Here is an 18,011-nt window from a genome sequence, read left to right on the forward strand (position 1 = left end):
GTCCAAAATGCAATGAGCCACTTTTGTGGCTCTGATTGGCTGCCGAAATGACGTCATCATGATGCGCTGTCTGTGCGCATCATGATGCGCCGTCAGTTCGGGCCTTCGGGGGGGCTGTGCCGACTGTCCGGGGGTCTGTACCGGCCTGCCGGTGGTCTGTGCAGGCTCCGGGGGGCTGTGCCGGCCTGCCGGGGGGCTGTGCCGGCCTGCCGGGGGGCTGTGCAGGCTCCGGTGGTCTGTGCCGGCCTGCCGGGGGGCTGTGCCGGCCTGCTGGTGGTCTGTGCAGGATCCGGGGGTCAGTGCAGGCATCGTCCGATGGGACTGCAAGTCCCATCGGGAGATGCCTGCTACCATGACAGTGTGACACATTAGCCAATGATGGGACAGTAGTAGTCCCATCATCCGGCTAATGTGTTGAATGTAAAAAAAAAAAAAAAAAATTATTTACATGCTACATACATACAACATGCATACTACATGTAACATACATACTACATACATGCTACATACTACATGCATGCTACATACTACATGCATGCTACATACATAATACATATATACTACATGCATGCAACATACATACAACATATATACTACATGCATGCAACATGCATACTATATATATATATATATACTACATGTATATCACATGCATGCAACATGCATACTACATATATACTGCATATATACTACATGCATGCAACATACATTCCCACGCAGCAATGGCATAAAGTGAGACTAGGGACTTTTTTTTTTTTTTTTTTTTTAAAGTGGTGGAGGAATACAGTGCGGAAGGATACCTACCTTCCGTCATTGTATTCCTGGAGCTGGTAGAGAACGGTAGCATCAGCTGATGCTGCTGTTCTCCACGCAAGATGGACGTGGGACCCTCGTGGACTTCTGCGGATCGGGGTAAGTATATTGGTGTTTTTTTATTTTGATATTTATTCCTCAGGCGACAATGGCTTCGGGGATCAAAGTGACAAGTGACGGTGAGTATGTACTCTATGTTATATGTACTGTATGTCTATATGTATGTATTGTATGTAGTATATATGTATGTTGCATGCATGTAGCATATATGTAGTATGCATGTAGTATGCATGTAGCATGCATGTAGCATGCATGTAGCATGCATGTAGCATGCATGTAGCATGCATGTAGCATGCATGTTACATGTAGTATATATAGTATATATGTAGTATGTATGTTGCATGCATGTAGTATATATGTATTATGTATGTAGCATGTATGTAGCATGCATATTACATGTAGTATATATGTTACATGTAGTATATATAGTATGCATGTTGCATGCATGTAGTATATATGTTGTATGTATGTTGCATGCATGTATTATGTATGTAGCATGTAAGTAGCATGTAAGTAGCATGTATGTAGCATGTATGTAGCATGTATGTAGCATGTATGTAGCATGTATGTAGCATGTATGTAGCATGTATGTAGCATGTATGTAGCATGTATGTAGCATGTATGTAGCATGTAGTATGCATGTTGTATGTATGTAGCATGTATGTAGCATGTAAATTTTTTTATTTTTTTTTACATTCAACACATTAGCCGGATGATGGGACTACTACTGTCCCATCATTGGCTAATGTGTCAATCACTGTCATGGTAGCAGGCATCGCCCGATGGGACTTGTAGTCCCATCGGACGATGCCTGCACAGACTACCGGAGCCTGCACAGACCACCGGCAGGCCGGCACAGCCCCCCGGCAGGCCGGCACAGCCCCCCAGAGCCTGCACAGACCACCGGCAGGCCGGCACAGACCACCGGAGCCTGCACAGACCACCGGAGCCTGCACACACCACCGGCAAGCCGGCACAGACCCCCCGGCAGGCCGGCACAGACCACCGGAGCCTGCACAGACCCCCGGAGCCTGCACAGACCCCCCGGCAGGCCGGCACAGACCACCGGAGCCTGCACAGACCACCGGCAGGCCGGCACAGACCACCGGAGCCTGCACAGACCACCGGCAGGCCGGCACAGACCACCGGAGCCTGCACAGACCACCGGCAGGCCGGCACAGACCACCGGAGCCTGCACAGACCACCCGGCAGGCCGGCACAGACCACCGGAGCCTGCACAGACCACCCGGCAGGCCGGCACAGCCCCCCGGAGCCTGCACAGACCCCCCGAAAGGCCCGTACAGACCCCAGAGAGGCTGTACAAGGCAAAAATAGGGTTTTTCTTATTCCGATACCGGAAGTCCCATAGACTTGAATGGGACTTCCGGTATCGGAATCGGCGATACCCGATATTTTTTTTAGATCGGCCGATACCATCCGATCCGATACTTTTAAGTATCGGACGGTATCGCTCAACACTAACAGTGACTCAAGATGAAAAATATTTTGTGTGTTAATGCATGACAAGTGACCCAGAGAAAAACAAATGCTGTGATGCCAAATCAGTGCATACTCAGGCAGTGATAAAAATGCTCCTACAAGAGCTTCCAATCTAAAAAGACATTTACAACGCTTCCACCCAGAAGTTTTGTGACAGAGAAAGATAACAGCAGCTCCAAGAAATCCGCGCCCAGCACTTCCTGCCAGACAAAGGAGGAGGAAAGAGCATCTCAAAATCATTAACAAGATATTTTGTAAGTGACAAAGTTACTGTAACAATGACAGCAGATATGTTTAAAAGACAGCTCATACAGCTTGTTGTGAAGGACGATGTACCATTATTTGAATGACCAGCTTTTACAGCTCTTAATGGAGAAATGGCCCGCAAACTTGGTATTTCTCTGGAAAGAGAACGTATTAGAAAATTAGTGATTGAAGAAGACCTTAACCAAAAGGAAGATCTTAAAAAGAATCAAAAGACGCTTCATGTTTCTTAAAATGGATGCCTGCACACGTCACAGAGTGAACTATTTTGCCATCAATTTTCGATATGTTTGTGACAAAGAAATTGTTACCAAGACACTGGCAGTAAAAGATACTAAAGCTCATCACCGCAGACAGTTTCTCCAGGCCTTAGTGGAAAAAGTCCTGCAAGATTACGAACTCAAAAAAGAACAGGTTCTTGCTATTGTAAAGGGAAATGCTTCAAACATGATAAGTACAATTAAAATGATGAATGAGAGTAATGAACAACAGCTAGAAGAAAATTTAGGATTCAGTATGTTCGAGATGGAAGGCCACAGCGCTGTTCATGTAACTGAGGAACAGACAGATATTACAACAGAAGAACAGCAAAATTATACTTTAGAAATAGATGATCTTGTTGAAGCTGCTTCAAAACACTTTCATATTCATCACATGCGCTGTGTTGTGCACACGCTGCAGCTGGCAATAAGAGATAGTCTGCAACAGGGACATGCTGGAAATCTGATTGGAGAAGTGAGGAAATTGGTTATTGCCGCCAGAACCCCTAAAATTGATTCCATCTTGAAGAGACGTGCTGGGAAAGGGGCAATTGTCGATCAAGCCACTGAGTGGGGCAGCACTTATTTAATGATTGAGCGATTGCTTAAACTAAAACCGTTTCTTATAGATATGGCGAACCCTCAGGTAACCCTAAATGAAGGTCAATGGACACAGGTGGCTAAATTAAAGGAATTGCTTAATCACCCATTTACCGTGACTAAAAAATTACAAGCGGAGGATTTAACTCCTGGCATTTTCATAAGGGAGTGGAAGAACTTGCTATTTTGCCTGTCCTAAAGAGGAGGTTTAATCGCAGATGGCATTTCTGCTTCAATGAAATGGAGAGAGACACGGCTATTGGAAAATAAAAAATTTCTGGCAGCTGTTTATGTGGACCCAAGTCATTGTATACTGCTTGATGATCAACAGCTTACTAAAGGAAAAGAAGCTCTGACTGAGGTAGCAGTTAGGATGAGTGGCCTACAGTAGGACTGCCAGGCGCAAGAGGACTTGGGTCCTGACACTGCTACTGATGCCATATCTTCATCTTCATCAGATGAGTTTGACTTTGACAAGCATTTGGATGACATGGAGCAAGCAAAGCGTTGCCGCAAGGAAAAAGATTTCACTCCGTCTCCTACAGCAAGCAGATTGACAATATTTCAGCAAAATGTTTAACTTACTCTCAAAGAAATAGAAAAATTCAACCATTCATCAAAACTGACTGTGCATGAGGCAATTCCTTTATACCAGGAAATTGTTAGAGATGTTGCCCATGTGGTTACGGCTTTGCCTCCAACCCAAGTTAGTGTAAAGAGGTTGTTCTCTAGCCTTAAAATTATTAGGTCAGATTTGAGGTCATCTATGAAGGAGGATCTGATGGAGGCAATTCTATTCTATTTCTTAGAACAAATTCATAGACTGCACAAATGTTATTCAGTATGTTTTTGTTGAAAACTGTTTTTTGCCACTTACATAGTTTACTACATAGTGATATATACAGTTGTGGCCAAAAGTATTGACACCCCTGCAATTTTGTCAGATAATACTCAGTTTCTTCCTGAAAATAATTGCAAACACAAATTCTTTGGTATTATCATTTCATTTGTCTTAAATGAAAAAACACAAGAGAATGAAGCAAAAAGCAAAACATTGATCATTTCACACAAAACTCCAAAAATGGGCTAGACAAAAGTATTGACACCCTCAGCCTAATACTTGGTTGCACAACCTTTAGCCAAAATAACTGCGACCAACTGCTTCCGGTAACCATCAATGAGTTTCTTACAATGCTGCTACCATACAGTCCCTTTTCAGTCAGACGCCGACGGATAGTACGGGTTGACACTGTTGTACCCTCGGACTGCAGGGCAGCTTGAACTTGTTTGGATGTTAGTCGAGGTTCTTTATCCAACATCCGCACAATCTTGCGTTGAAATCTCTTGTCAATTTTTCTTTTCCGTTCACATCTAGAGAGGTTAGCCACAGTGCCATGGGCTTTAAACTTCTTGATGACACTGCGCACGGAAGACACAGGAACATTCAGGTCTTTGGAGATGGACTTGTAGCCTTGAGATTGCTCATGCTTCCTCACAATTTGGTTTCTCAAGTCCTCAGACAGTTCTTTGGTCTTCTTTCTTTTCTCCATGCTCAACGTGGTACACACAAGGACACAGGACAGAGGTTGAGTCAACTTTAATCCATGTCAACTGGCTGCAAGTGTGATTTAGTTATTGCCAACACCTGTTAGGTGCCACAGGTAAGTTACAGGTGCTGTTAATTACACAAATTAGAGAAGCATCACATGATTTTTCGAACAGTGCCAATACTTTTGTCCAACCTCTTTTTCATGTTTGGTGTGGAATTAGATCCAATTTGGCTTTAGGACAATTCTTTTTGTGTTTTTTCATTTAAGACAAATTAAATGAAGATAATAACAAAGAATTTGTGTTTGCAATCATTTTCAGGAAGAAACTGAGTATTATCTGACAGAATTGCAGGGGTGTCAATACTTTTGGCCACAACTGTATATAAAATTGATATTACATATTTACAATTTATTACAGTTGTGTGTGTTCTAAAGTTGTATTCCAATAAATATATATTATGTTCTATCTAAATAAGAAGGTGGTTCTTCATGCAGTGGTTTCACCTCTAGATTATACTTTGGTATTCTCCATGGTGCTGTCAGGATGGTGGACTGGAAAACAGTAATTAGACCTACCGGTAATTGTATTTCCAGGAATCCATCCTGATAGCAATACTAGTTCCCTCCATTCTGAGAAGATTGTACACTAATGTGTGTTAACATTTGTATAAAGAATGGCTAATAAATTTTATGTTGCATCCATCTAGATGTGGTACTTTGAAAAGACACTGAGGGGTGGAGATGGGCGGGTCCTTTTAACCTCTCGTTGTTTCCTGTTCCAGTGAGGATAAGAAGGACGTTCTCCATGGTGCTGTCAGGATGGTGAACTGGAAATGTATGTATCTTTAATGGTTTTAACCTTGATTTTTCCAGATTGCCATCTCAGCTCGGCTAAGAAAGTCCTGACACCTAGAAGCTGTTGCAGTGCTCTACTGACCTTACTATGATTTAAAAATCGACCAGATATGGAATGATCATCGTTTCTTGTCCCTAAGAGGTCAAAGGGAAGGGCTCTGAATTGTAAAGGTCTTAGAGCCACAGTCATTTCTGATGGACCACATGAATTGGTACGTGGTAGTATGCATCCTTCAAATCCAATACTACCATGTAGCAGTCTGGTAATAGAGGTTTTATGGCAGTCCTTAAAGATTCCATCTTGAAGGGACGATGAATCAAAAACTAATCTTTTTAAATTGATAATTGTCCTGAACATTTCATCCGTTTTTTTTTTTTAATCAAAAAGAGGGAGGAATAGAATCCCTCGCTGCCTTCTTCTTTTCCCACTTACACAAGGACTTCCTTCCAGACTAGATTTAGAACCTCCATTTCCAAGACCAACTGTTCTTCGCAAGACATCTTGGCGGATATTGTTACTAGGGATCCTTGAGGGATCGAGAGAAATTCCAGCTTCAAACTGTCTTTTATTATATTTAAAATACAGTCACTGGACGAAATTCTCTTCCAGGCTGGAAGAAAGGAGAAGAGCATTCCTTGGATGATGGCGTCACTGGAAGGTCTTCCCACTGAGGAAGGACTCCCAAACCTAAATAAGGGATTCCTTCTCTTCTAATTTTCTCAATTCCCCTTACCTTTGGGAGGCTTTCTTTTGATGTGTTTCTTCCTCTAAAAGGACCTACTTCTGAATGTGGTCACTGGCAAACTGGGGGACCCCTTATCAAAAGCCTTCTCTAGGATGTCATCTGTTTGACCAAAGAGGAATTCTCCTTCACACAGAGAATGGAGCATAATTGGGATTTTCACTGCACAACCCTCCTGGGCAGTATTTAAACCATAATGCTCTTCTAGCTTAGTTAGAGTGCTGCAGATCTTGCTGCCAACCTCATCGAGTACGTCTCCTCAAAAGGCTGCTGCACTCTGTACTAAGGGTAGATTAGACAGGATCCGTTCCCTAGGGACATTGTCCTTAAGGCTATGTGCACACGGTGCGAATTCTGCTGCGGATCCGCAGCGTTTCTGGCCCTGCGGGTCCGCAGCAGTTTCTGCTGCATTGTACAGTACCATTCTTTGCAATGGTAAAACCGTAAGCATCTGTAATGCTGTAGATAAGCAAAAAGAGTTAGATTATACAGGGCAGATAAAGTACGCATGCACAGGAGCAGAGGGAGAAGCAAGGAGGAGGACATCATCGTATGAAGATGGGAGGCGCCGGACCGGACCGCGACACCCACTGCACCCGCACCCCGGTGAGTATAATCTAACGTATTTTTCTTATCTTTCAGGTTTCATCGGGGGCTTATCTACAGCATTACAGAATGCTTTAGATAAGCCCCTGATGGCAGTGGCCGCAGCTTATAGGCCAAAAATGGGGTGAGAGATTCCCTTTAAAGGTGAAGTTTAGGAGTATTTTTTGCTATAGACAACTTTTTTTTTCCCCCTTGAAAAAGTGACCAGTACGGACGCAAAACACGTGTCGGGGCTCTTCACCCCCACCCTGGTGCTCCTGCATGATTAACCCCCTTTGGTAAGCCTTCTATTGCCACATGGCTTTGTTGTTTGCCCCATCCAAGCATTCTTTTCATAGGACTTCCTATTTCTGGCTTACCATACCACACCTAGATAGCCAACCATATTCAGGGTACACTTACTTTGCTTACTTTGGCTATAATCTGTGGGCATGGGTTATCATGTTTGGGTATTTTTACCTCCCCATTTTCTGTCTGTTTTGTAAATTTCTGCTATTATGCTGTACATGTATATTTATATTTGCCTATTATTACTAAAATTGTTATATATATATTTTTACTAAATATTGGATCCGCTACTCATTTTTCTCTTGTTGCCCAATATGCATTTGGAGTGGAATACTTATTGATATGGCGGTTTACCTAAAAATATGTCCGCCTTTTTTCCTCATTAGGACATGTGGCACTGTGTTGTTTCTAACTTTTTTTTTTTTATGTCTTGCATAAAAGACAGACTTTAAGAAAAAAAAAACAAAAAAAAAAAACAAAACTGTTTAACTGGTAAGACACATTATTGTATTTGCTAATCTAAATTCATGGGTTTGCCACAGGAGGGAAGAGGCAGAAGAACTTATTAAACATCAGTAAGCAAACAAACAATTAAAATCGATAGATATCAAAAAAAGCATTGTAAATCCAGACAGCTTATGGAGGCTTTTACTATAGAGAAGAAAAAAATGTAATGGAAAGTGAAGGAAAATAACACTGTATCCATCAATTTTACCTGTTCTTTATGTTCAAGGAAAATAACTTCAAGTTCTTGCCATCCAGAAATTGGAATTAATGTATACTGGACATGATCACACTGAAATAAAGACTGATAAACAGTATAATGAATATAAAATCTTGAATATTCGTTTGAGCTCATCCAGATACACTGTACAGCTGAACAGCAGAGACAGAGCATTCAGATCAGTGACACCTGCCCCTGTCTACACAGAAGTCACCAGGGTTTATAGAGACTTCCGCCTAATGAATAGATCAACTTCTAAAAAGCTCAAGCAACTAATCAATGCATAAAGAGAATTTTTACATGAAGTCACAGGAATATAAGAAAGCTGTACACTGAGAAAACACACTTCTAAAGGTTCTGTATACATAGTATTCAGTAGGGTTAGTGTTAAGTTATAAGCGGCACCAATACCAACATACTGATGAAAGTCGCCCTGATAATGTCAGAGGACCGTGGAAAATCTTGCACGGGAATATTTCGGCTTTTCTTGCATCTTCTGAAATCCGACCCAGGAGTTAGATGCTAATTATTTGACTTTTAGCTAGAGACGTAATGTGTCTCAGCACATTCAAACTAAACATATATAATATGGAAAATTTACCTGCAATATTTTACATGCACACAAAGCATCAACATCAGGAGCGACAATGAGAAGCACCCGCTGTGTAAAAGAAATGCAAAGTTACAAAAATGGAACGATAACTGTACGTCATTGCCAATATCACAGTACAGACCATAACTGTCAGCACAGAAGATCCTAATAGATGGAACCAACAGGGTGAACAGCACAATCAGGCACCCACCATAGATCCTCTTGTATACATATATGTTTTTGTTGTTTTTTTTTTTTTTTGGGGGGGGGGGGGGGGTTGTTCACAGCAAAAACATTAAAGGCAACCTGTATGTGAGAAAAACCTATTAACCTGCATATATGGGCTTAATCTGCAGGTTAATAGTGTTCTGAAGACATACAGCTGACACACAGAGCCCCGCTGCCAGGGGGAAATTAACTTTACTCTTCCCGGCAGCCTCGGCCATTCAAGTCCGAAACACAGTGTAGCATGCATTTTTTATGGATACATTGCAATTCTGTAAATGGTCCATTAAATGATTAATTGCTACTGCTGTAAAAACAAGGACTGCACACAGAAAGTGAGAAAAAACTCATCTGAGTTTTCTGGATTAAAATTCTGAATGATTTTTTATACACTCGTACCATCCATACCTATACCTACCCATAAACTGAAAGTCACAGACTGAAAGCCCGCAAGGGCAGGGTCCTCTCCCCTCTGTACCACTCTGTCATTGTAATTTATCTGTATTTTGTATGCAACCCTTTTTCACATGTACAGCACCATGGAGTCAATGGTGCTTTAAAAATCTCTATATATAAAAATGAATGTGAGTGTGTGTGTGTGTGTGTGTGTGTGTATCACCAACCAATCACGAAGCATCTTTCATTTCACCAAAGCTGTTCAAAAGAAGCTGAGCTGTTATTGGTTGCTATGAGCAACAGTTTTCCTTGCAAACACTCACTAAGCATCTCTCATTTCACCAGAGCTGGTTAAAAGTAGCTGAGCTATGACTGATTGCTATGACCAACAGTTTTCCCACTTGACAACACCTCAGAAGACACTGACATGGTGGGAGAAATATAGCATCCCTGGGAACATAAGCTCCCAGCCACTACCTGCCCCCCTGAAAGGAGCAGAGAGCACATGACAGAAATGAATCCCCCCCCCTCCCTGCCCATATCCCCATCACACATTCTCCATCCCGTAGGCACATCTTCCCTCTTAAAGGGATCATTGGTACGGAAGTCAGAGCAAATCCATCCAGCGCCTTGGTCTATTAAAGGGATTATTGGTATGGAATTTAGCGCAAATCCACTCTGCGCTTTGGTACTGACCTCAGGCCTTTCTTAAAGGGATCTCCGGTATGGAAGTCAGGGCAAATCCATCCAGCGCTTTAATTCTGACCCCAAGCCTCTCTTAAAGGGATCCCCGGTATGGAAGTCAGGGTAATTGCCTTCAAATGCTCTGGTACTGACCCCAGGCTCTCTTAAAGGGATCCCCGGTATGGAAGTTAGGGCAAATCCACTCAGCGCTCTGGTTCTGACCCAAGTCCCCTCTTAAAGGGATCCTCGGTACGGAAGTGAGGGAAAATCCACTCAGCGCTCTGATTCTCACCTCAGGCTTCTATTAAAGGGATCATTGGTATAGATTAGAAGTCAGGGCAAATCCACTCAGCGCTCTGGTTCTGACGGCAGGCTGACGGCATGACGTGGGATATTAGTGGTAGTTGTCCGGTGGCTCTGGCTGATGGGATGATGTGGGATATTAGTGGTAGTTGTCCGGTGGCTCTGGCTGATGGGATGATGTGGGATATTAGTGGTAGTAGTCCGGTGGCTCTGGCTGACGGGATGATGTGGGATGTTATGGGTAGTAGTCAAGTAGCTCTGGCTGATGGGATGATGTGGGATATTAGTGGTAGTAGTCCGATGGCTCTGGCTGATGGGACTATGTGGGATATTATATGGGTAGTAGTCCGGTAGCTCTGGCTGACGGGATGATGTGGGATATTAGTGGTAGTTGTCCAGTGGCTCTGGCTGACGGGATGATGTGGGATATTAGTGGTAGTAGTCCGGTGGCTCTGGCTGACGGGATGATGTGGGATATTATGGGTAGTAGTCAGGTAGCTCTGGCTGACGGGATGATGTGGGATATTATGGGTAGTAGTCAGGTAGCTCTTGCTGACGGGATGATGTGGGATATTATGGGTAGTAGTCAGGTAGCTCTGGCTGACGGGATGATGTGGGATATTAGTGGTAGTTGTCCGGTGGCTCTGGCTGATGGGATGATGTGGGATATTATGGGTAGTAGTCAGGTAGCTCTTGCTGACGGGATGATGTGGGATATTATGGGTAGTAGTCAGGTAGCTCTGGCTGACGGGATGATGTGGGATATTAGTGGTAGTTGTCCGGTGGCTCTGGCTGATGGGATGATGTGGGATATTAGGGGTAGTAGTCCAGTGGCTCTGGCTGACGGAATGATGTGGGATATTAGGGGTAGTAGTCCAGTGGCTCTGGCTGACGGGATGATGTGGGATATTATAGTGAATGTGGCTATGCGGAATGGGTGGGGCTCTACACTCAGCTTTATATCTCTATATATAAATTTGAATGTGTGTGTGTGTATCACCAACCAATCATGAAGCAGCAGAGTGGGACGCGGATGAAGAGCGGGGCTGAGGACGGATACAGCAGGACAGTGCATGGAGAGCGGGGTGGAAGACAGTCTTCAGGACAGGGGCCGAATAGTGTCGGCACCCTCCCAGCCCTGTCCTGGCTCAGTCGACGCTCCCCATCGCCAACTGCGCTATCCCCCCTCTCCACTGCAGCTTCCCGGCCTAAAATTAGTCCCCGGCATCTACTGCGGCCTACTACAGCACTAGGCCACAACCCCCGCAGGATGCCCAATCACACACGCTGCAGCTCCGCCCACTCCGGTAAGCCTAAATTTAGTCCCCGGCTTCTACTGCGGCCTACTACAGAGCTAGGCCACGCCCCCGCAGGCAACCCAATCACACTCGCTGCAGCTCCACTCTAGCTCCGCCCACGACACCCTGCTCTGCCCACACGAAAAATCTGCGCACCTCTCTCTCCTGGTCCCGGCGTCCCCACGTGTGGTGCATGGAGAGCGGGGCTGTGGAGGAAGGAAGATAGCGGGGCTGTAGAGGGAGAGAGCGGGACAGCAGGGCTGTGGACGAAGAGACCGGGGCTGTGGAGGGAGAGAGCGGGACAGCAGGGCTGTGGACGAAGAGACCGGGGCTGTGGAGGGAGAGAGCGGGACAGCAGGGCTGTGGACGAAGAGACCGGGGCTGTGGAGGGAGAGAGCGGGACAGCAGGGCTGTGGACGAAGAGACCGGGGCTGTGGAGGGAGAGAGCGGGACAGCAGGGCTGTGGACGAAGAGACCGGGGCTGTGGAGGGAGAGAGCGGGACAGCAGGGCTGTGGACGAAGAGACCGGGGCTGTGGAGGGAGAGAGCGGGACAGCAGGGCTGTGGACGAAGAGACCGGGGCTGTGGAGGGAGAGAGCGGGACAGCAGGGCTGTGGACGAAGAGACCGGGGCTGTGGAGGGAGAGAGCGGGACAGCAGGGCTGTGGACGAAGAGACCGGGGCTGTGGAGGGAGAGAGCGGGACAGCAGGGCTGTGGACGAAGAGACCGGGGCTGTGGAGGGAGAGAGCGGGACAGCAGGGCTGTGGACGAAGAGACCGGGGCTGTGGAGGGAGAGAGCGGGACAGCAGGGCTGTGGACGAAGAGACCGGGGCTGTGGAGGGAGAGAGCGGGACAGCAGGGCTGTGGACGAAGAGACCGGGGCTGTGGAGGGAGAGAGCGGGACAGCAGGGCTGTGGACGAAGAGACCGGGGCTGTGGAGGGAGAGAGCGGGACAGCAGGGCTGTGGACGAAGAGACCGGGGCTGTGGAGGGAGAGAGCGGGACAGCAGGGCTGTGGACGAAGAGACCGGGGCTGTGGAGGGAGAGAGCGGGACAGCAGGGCTGTGGACGAAGAGACCGGGGCTGTGGAGGGAGAGAGCGGGACAGCAGGGCTGTGGACGAAGAGACCGGGGCTGTGGAGGGAGAGAGCGGGACAGCAGGGCTGTGGACGAAGAGACCGGGGCTGTGGAGGGGGAGAGCGGGACAGCAGGGCTGTGGACGAAGAGACCGGGGCAGTGGAGGGGGAGAGCGGGACAGCAGGGCTGTGGACGAAGAGACCGGGGCTGTGGAGGGAGAGAGCGGGACAGCAGGGCTGTGGACGAAGAGACCGGGACTGTGGAGGGGGAGAGCGGGACAGCAGGGCTGTGGACGAAGAGACCGGGGCAGTGGAGGGGGAGAGCGGGACAGCAGGGCTGTGGACGAAGAGACCGGGGCTGTGGAGGGAGAGAGCGGGACAGCAGGGCTGTGGACGAAGAGACCGGGGCTGTGGAGGGAGAGAGCGGGACAGCAGGGCTGTGGACGAAGAGACCGGGGCTGTGGAGGGAGAGAGCGGGACAGCAGGGCTGTGGACGAAGAGACCGGGGCTGTGGAGGGAGAGAGCGGGACAGCAGGGCTGTGGACGAAGAGACCGGGGCTGTGGAGGGAGAGAGCGGGACAGCAGGGCTGTGGACGAAGAGACCGGGGCTGTGGAGGGAGAGAGCGGGACAGCAGGGCTGTGGACGAAGAGACCGGGGCTGTGGAGGGAGAGAGCGGGACAGCAGGGCTGTGGACGAAGAGACCGGGGCTGTGGAGGGAGAGAGCGGGACAGCAGGGCTGTGGACGAAGAGACCGGGGCTGTGGAGGGAGAGAGCGGGACAGCAGGGCTGTGGACAAAGAGACCGGGGCTGTGGAGGGAGAGAGCGGGACAGCAGGGCTGTGGACGAAGAGACCGGGGCTGTGGAGGGAGAGAGCGGGACAGCAGGGCTGTGGAAGAAGAGACCGGGACACGGATGTAGAGCGCGGCTGCGGAGGGATAGAACGGGATGGAGAACGGGGCTGCGGAAGGAGAGAGCGGGACGGCGGGTGGAGAGCGGGGCTGCGGAAGGAGAGAGCGTGATGGCGGGTGGAGAGCGGGGCTGCGGAAGGAGAGAGCGTGATGGCGGGTGGAGAGCGGGGCTGCGGAAGGAGAGAGCGTGATGGCGGGTGGAGAGCGGGGCTGCGGAAGGAGAGAGCGTGATGGCGGGTGGAGAGCGAGGCTGTTAAGGAAGACAGCGGGACCCACAGTTAGGTACTATGCCCGGGCAACGCCCGGCTCTTCGGCTAGTAAATAATAATAATAATAAAAAAAAAGTAGTGACCTAACCATTCTTCAGGTGGCTTCTAAATGGAAGACGCTCACTATTTTATAATTTTAAAAAAAAGAAGCCATTGGCGCCAATAAACATGTTGGATATTACTGAGTGAGGGGAATAACCTTGCAATATGGTTGTCAGAAAAGAATACTTAAAAAATTGTGTTGTGGTAAATGTGGTCTCATCTGCAGTGGTGGTTTCAATAACTCTTGGTTTTGGGATTTTTTTTTTTTTCAGTTGTATGTGGCGGCTCTGGAAGATTGAGGCCTGGAGAAAGCGGAGGTCTGTGGCCTACGAGTGTGATCCACCGACATGATAGTACCTTGGGACTGGGACACAATTTTCCTGTAAAGTGCCAAGGCGTTAGGAGACAGCGGCTCAGTCACTTTACAATACACCTGTGCCAAATGAAGAGCACAACTTTGTCTCTCAGCACAAAGCACTCCTTAAAGTGGTCTTCAATCCCCTGTCGCTCCAGCACTGTCTCGAATGCCAGACTCTGATTACATGCTTGCAGTGGTGATGTGCCATACAGCATTGAGCGCAGTGGGAGCAGAGGGCACATGAGGTACACAGCCAATCACTGGGGGATCCAGGAATAATACCAGGGGCGGACATAACGCTTGTGCAGCCACACAAGGGCAATCTGGCCTGTTTCTACGGCGCCGAGGCTCTGGGGGCCCATGGCCAGATTGCCCTCGTGCAACGGCAGGGAGTGATCCCTGGAGCTCCACTGCTTACAGGTGATAATGACAGTGGAGCGGAGGCTCCATGGATCCATCCTCCGATTCCTGCACGGCGCAGCTGAATGACTTCAGCATTCAGCATGTGCCTGGACGATGATGATGCTGCGGGAGAATGTGCGGAGATGTGAGTGGTGTGTTTGTTCTTTTTTTTAACAATACATTGGAGGGTGATGGTGGAGATTGCAACAATGGGGGCGCTGGGGGAGAGGGCAATGATAGGATGAGGGGGAGGAGAAAAATGAGGGATATGGGGTTTGGGATGGGAGTAAGGGAGACTTATGAACAGGGGAGAAGGACATTACATATGGATGTAGAATGATGGTGGAGAAGGGTGCTAAACCCCTGATAGCGTCCTTCATCTCACAATTCATTGTGATGCTATCAGGGACTTAAAATTTATTGGGAGTGGGAGAGGAGGGGGTAAGGTGCATAGGACCCTTTATAATAAACTGAAAAGTGACAGAAGATGGTGTCAGGGACTTGTGATGAATTGGGTGGTGGCGGAGAATGCTCAGTACCTGATAGTGTCTTCTCCCACCCCCAAATTCATTATGATGCTATCAAGGACTTATACTGAATGGAGGGACACAGGACAGGGACTAAGGCTATGTGCACACATTCAGGGTTCGCAGGAGAAAATTCTGCTGCATATCCTAATGTGTTGGCAGAAAGAACGCCGAGTAAAATACTTTTTTTTTTGCCATGCCTTTGTTGCGTATTGGCCCCCACTCATTATTATGGGTGAAACTGCAAGGAAAAAATATGAAACTTGTTCATGAGACTTCAGGGATCTCACTCACTTTGCTTGTACTGTAAAACCTTGCGTATATTCCATGTGCACACAGCCTTAATAAACATAAACATAGATACTTGGGGAGAGTCACAGACTAAATAATTTGTATTATTGGGAGTTAGAGATTATAGTTAATGGGAGCACAGTGATGCTTATCACTTTATATTTTTAATGGCGCGTGACTAATAGCATATTAATAGTGGGGTACATATCTGTATTCAGGTGGGAGACATGTATATATACAATGTATGTGACTGGTATTTTCAGGGCTGCGAAGATCATTGTGATGAGTCATGGCTGGGAGATGTCGACATGAAGGTCTGACCAGATGGAGAAGAAACAGGAGAAAGCGGTAAGTGGCTGGGTGTAGATATTATTCTGTGTCTGCACTGTGTGACGTAGTGCGACAATGTTATCTGTAAAATCCCTTATTCTACATTGTCACATTTGTGTGAAATGTCCATGTGCTTCCAGGTTTTTTTTATCAGACGGCACATGGACTCGTAGAGTTTTATAGGGCCACTCACACATCCGTGAAAATCACGGATCTGAGAATGAGATCCGTGAGGGTCAGAGAATGTTCTGTTCTGATTCAATTTTGAGGATAATAGGACATGCTCAATGCATCTGTAAAAGCGGGCAGCACACCGTATATCGATGTATATCACAGTACTTTAGTATATAGTGTACTCAGTTATGTATAACACCGTCCTTAGTTACATAGTTTTCTCTTTTATTATGTATAACATCGTCCCTTATTACGTACCATCCTCTCTAGTTATATATGACGCCATCCCTTATTAAATAGCTTCCTCTGCTGTTATGTACAGTGCTGTCTCTTACATAATGTATTCTTGTTGTTTTTGTTATTCACAGTGCCTCTTTTATTACATAGTCCCCTCTATTGTTAGATGTAAAATGACTGCTGATGAAGGAGCCGTTGACCAGACTATCAGTCCATCAGCTCCTCCATTAGAAAGGAAGCTTTCCCATGCTCCATCAGCCATCGTTGAATTATATATATCTATCAAGAGAGGACGGTATGTAATCGAGAACATGGCTCTATATAATCCGACATCTAAGGGATGAAGTGCTGTACATAACAAGAGAGGGCACTGTGTAAGAAGGGACGGCAATATAAATAATATGTAGCTTTGTCTCCATAAAAGGAGGGGTGTCCAGACATTTCTTCACGGGGGCCCCAGGCTGTCAGTGTCCGCCCCTGGATTATACACTATCACGCTGTCATTTTATGTCATTAAGATTTTTCTTGGCAACCCCCCTTAATAGTTTAAAGGGGGGGGGTGTCCAGTCATAATCATCAGTATCTCCTAGGGTAAATCACATATAGCAGGATTGTCAGTGACAGCACGCTGGTGACGTCACTGCTGACACAACAACAATATAGTGTGTCATTCTAAAGATGTAATCAGCGTCGAGAATCGAAAGTGACAAACAGGAGCACCGGTAGCACGTCACAGCCTGCTGTGGGTGCTGGTGGCAGCGCGGCTCACCTGGTTTACTATGACGTCGTAAAACTCCTTGCGGAGATCGCCGACAAACATCTCTGCGGCTGGCGGGCGTCCTCGAAACTGGCGCTAAAACCCGAGTTTTGCCACTGGCCAATCACAGAGCGCGCTTCTCCCCTGACGCGACCGGTGACAACACACTAACCCTGGGTGCCTCCAGCAGCTCAGCGGGATCAGCAGCCAATAGGCACACAGCACTTCCGCTCCCGGTGCGGTGCTTGGTGGGTATTGTAGTTTTCAGCCTTGTACACATCAATGCTGCTTCTGCGCTTTGGTGTGTATTGACTACACTCCAATAGGGACACTTCCGGGAAGGAAGAGTGACTCAGGCAGGCTGTAAAAAAAGGTTCTGAACTGCCCAGGTGAAAGCAGGCGACAATATGGTAAGAAGCGCGGCTTCTGTAGGTATCAGCAGGAGAGCTCCCCACATGTAAATGATGGGCAAGTAGTGCCCTGTGCCTGGCTGCTGCCCATTGCCTTGGTGCTGCCCTGTGTCTGGCTGCTGCCCATTGCCTAGGTGGTGCCCGGCTGCTGCCCATTGCCTAGGTCCTGCCCTGTGCCTGGCTGCTGCCCATTGCCTAGCTGCTGCCCTGTGCCTGGCTGCTGCCCATTGCCTAGCTGCTGCCCTGTGCCTGGCTGCTGCCCATTGCCTAGCTGCTGCCCTGTGCCTGGCTGCTGCCCATTGCCTAGGTGGTGCCTGGCTGCTGCCCATTGCCTAGGTCCTGCCCTGTGCCTGGCTGCTGCCCATTGCCTAGCTGCTGCCCTGTGCCTGGCTGCTGCCCATTGCCTAGCTGCTGCCCTGTGCCTGGCTGCTGCCCATTGCCTAGGTGGTGCCTGGCTGCTGCCCATTGCCT

At 47.5% G+C, this 18,011-nt stretch overlaps 2 protein-coding genes across 3 annotated transcripts in view; one reads left to right on the forward strand and one right to left on the reverse strand.

Moving 5' to 3' along the window:
• Positions 1-17,282, reverse strand: part of CDC45 (cell division cycle 45) — a 78,488-nt gene extending 61,206 nt beyond the window's left edge. Inside the window, exons 1-3 of the mRNA XM_073559093.1 lie at positions 17,143-17,282; positions 8,865-8,924; positions 8,255-8,347 (exon numbers count right to left, since the gene is read on the reverse strand). Coding sequence (XP_073415194.1) covers positions 8,255-8,347; positions 8,865-8,924; positions 17,143-17,193 — 204 coding nt within the window. The 5' untranslated portion in view covers positions 17,194-17,282. The remainder of the gene's footprint in view (positions 1-8,254; positions 8,348-8,864; positions 8,925-17,142) is intronic.
• The window catches only part of UFD1 (ubiquitin recognition factor in ER associated degradation 1), a 47,046-nt gene continuing 46,268 nt past the window's right edge, over positions 17,234-18,011 (forward strand). Inside the window, exon 1 of one of the 2 annotated variants that reach the window (XM_073559096.1) lies at positions 17,234-17,378. Coding sequence is in view for 1 of the 2 variants with exons in the window: in XM_073559095.1 (XP_073415196.1) it covers positions 17,538-17,540 (3 nt within the window). In the remaining variant the exon portion in view is untranslated. The other variant, XM_073559095.1, reaches the window with a different exon arrangement.

This window comes from Dendrobates tinctorius, unplaced genomic scaffold (assembly GCF_039654945.1).
Source record: "Dendrobates tinctorius isolate UK_male_01 unplaced genomic scaffold, ASM3965494v1 ptg000265l, whole genome shotgun sequence".
Taxonomy (NCBI): domain Eukaryota; kingdom Metazoa; phylum Chordata; class Amphibia; order Anura; family Dendrobatidae; genus Dendrobates; species Dendrobates tinctorius.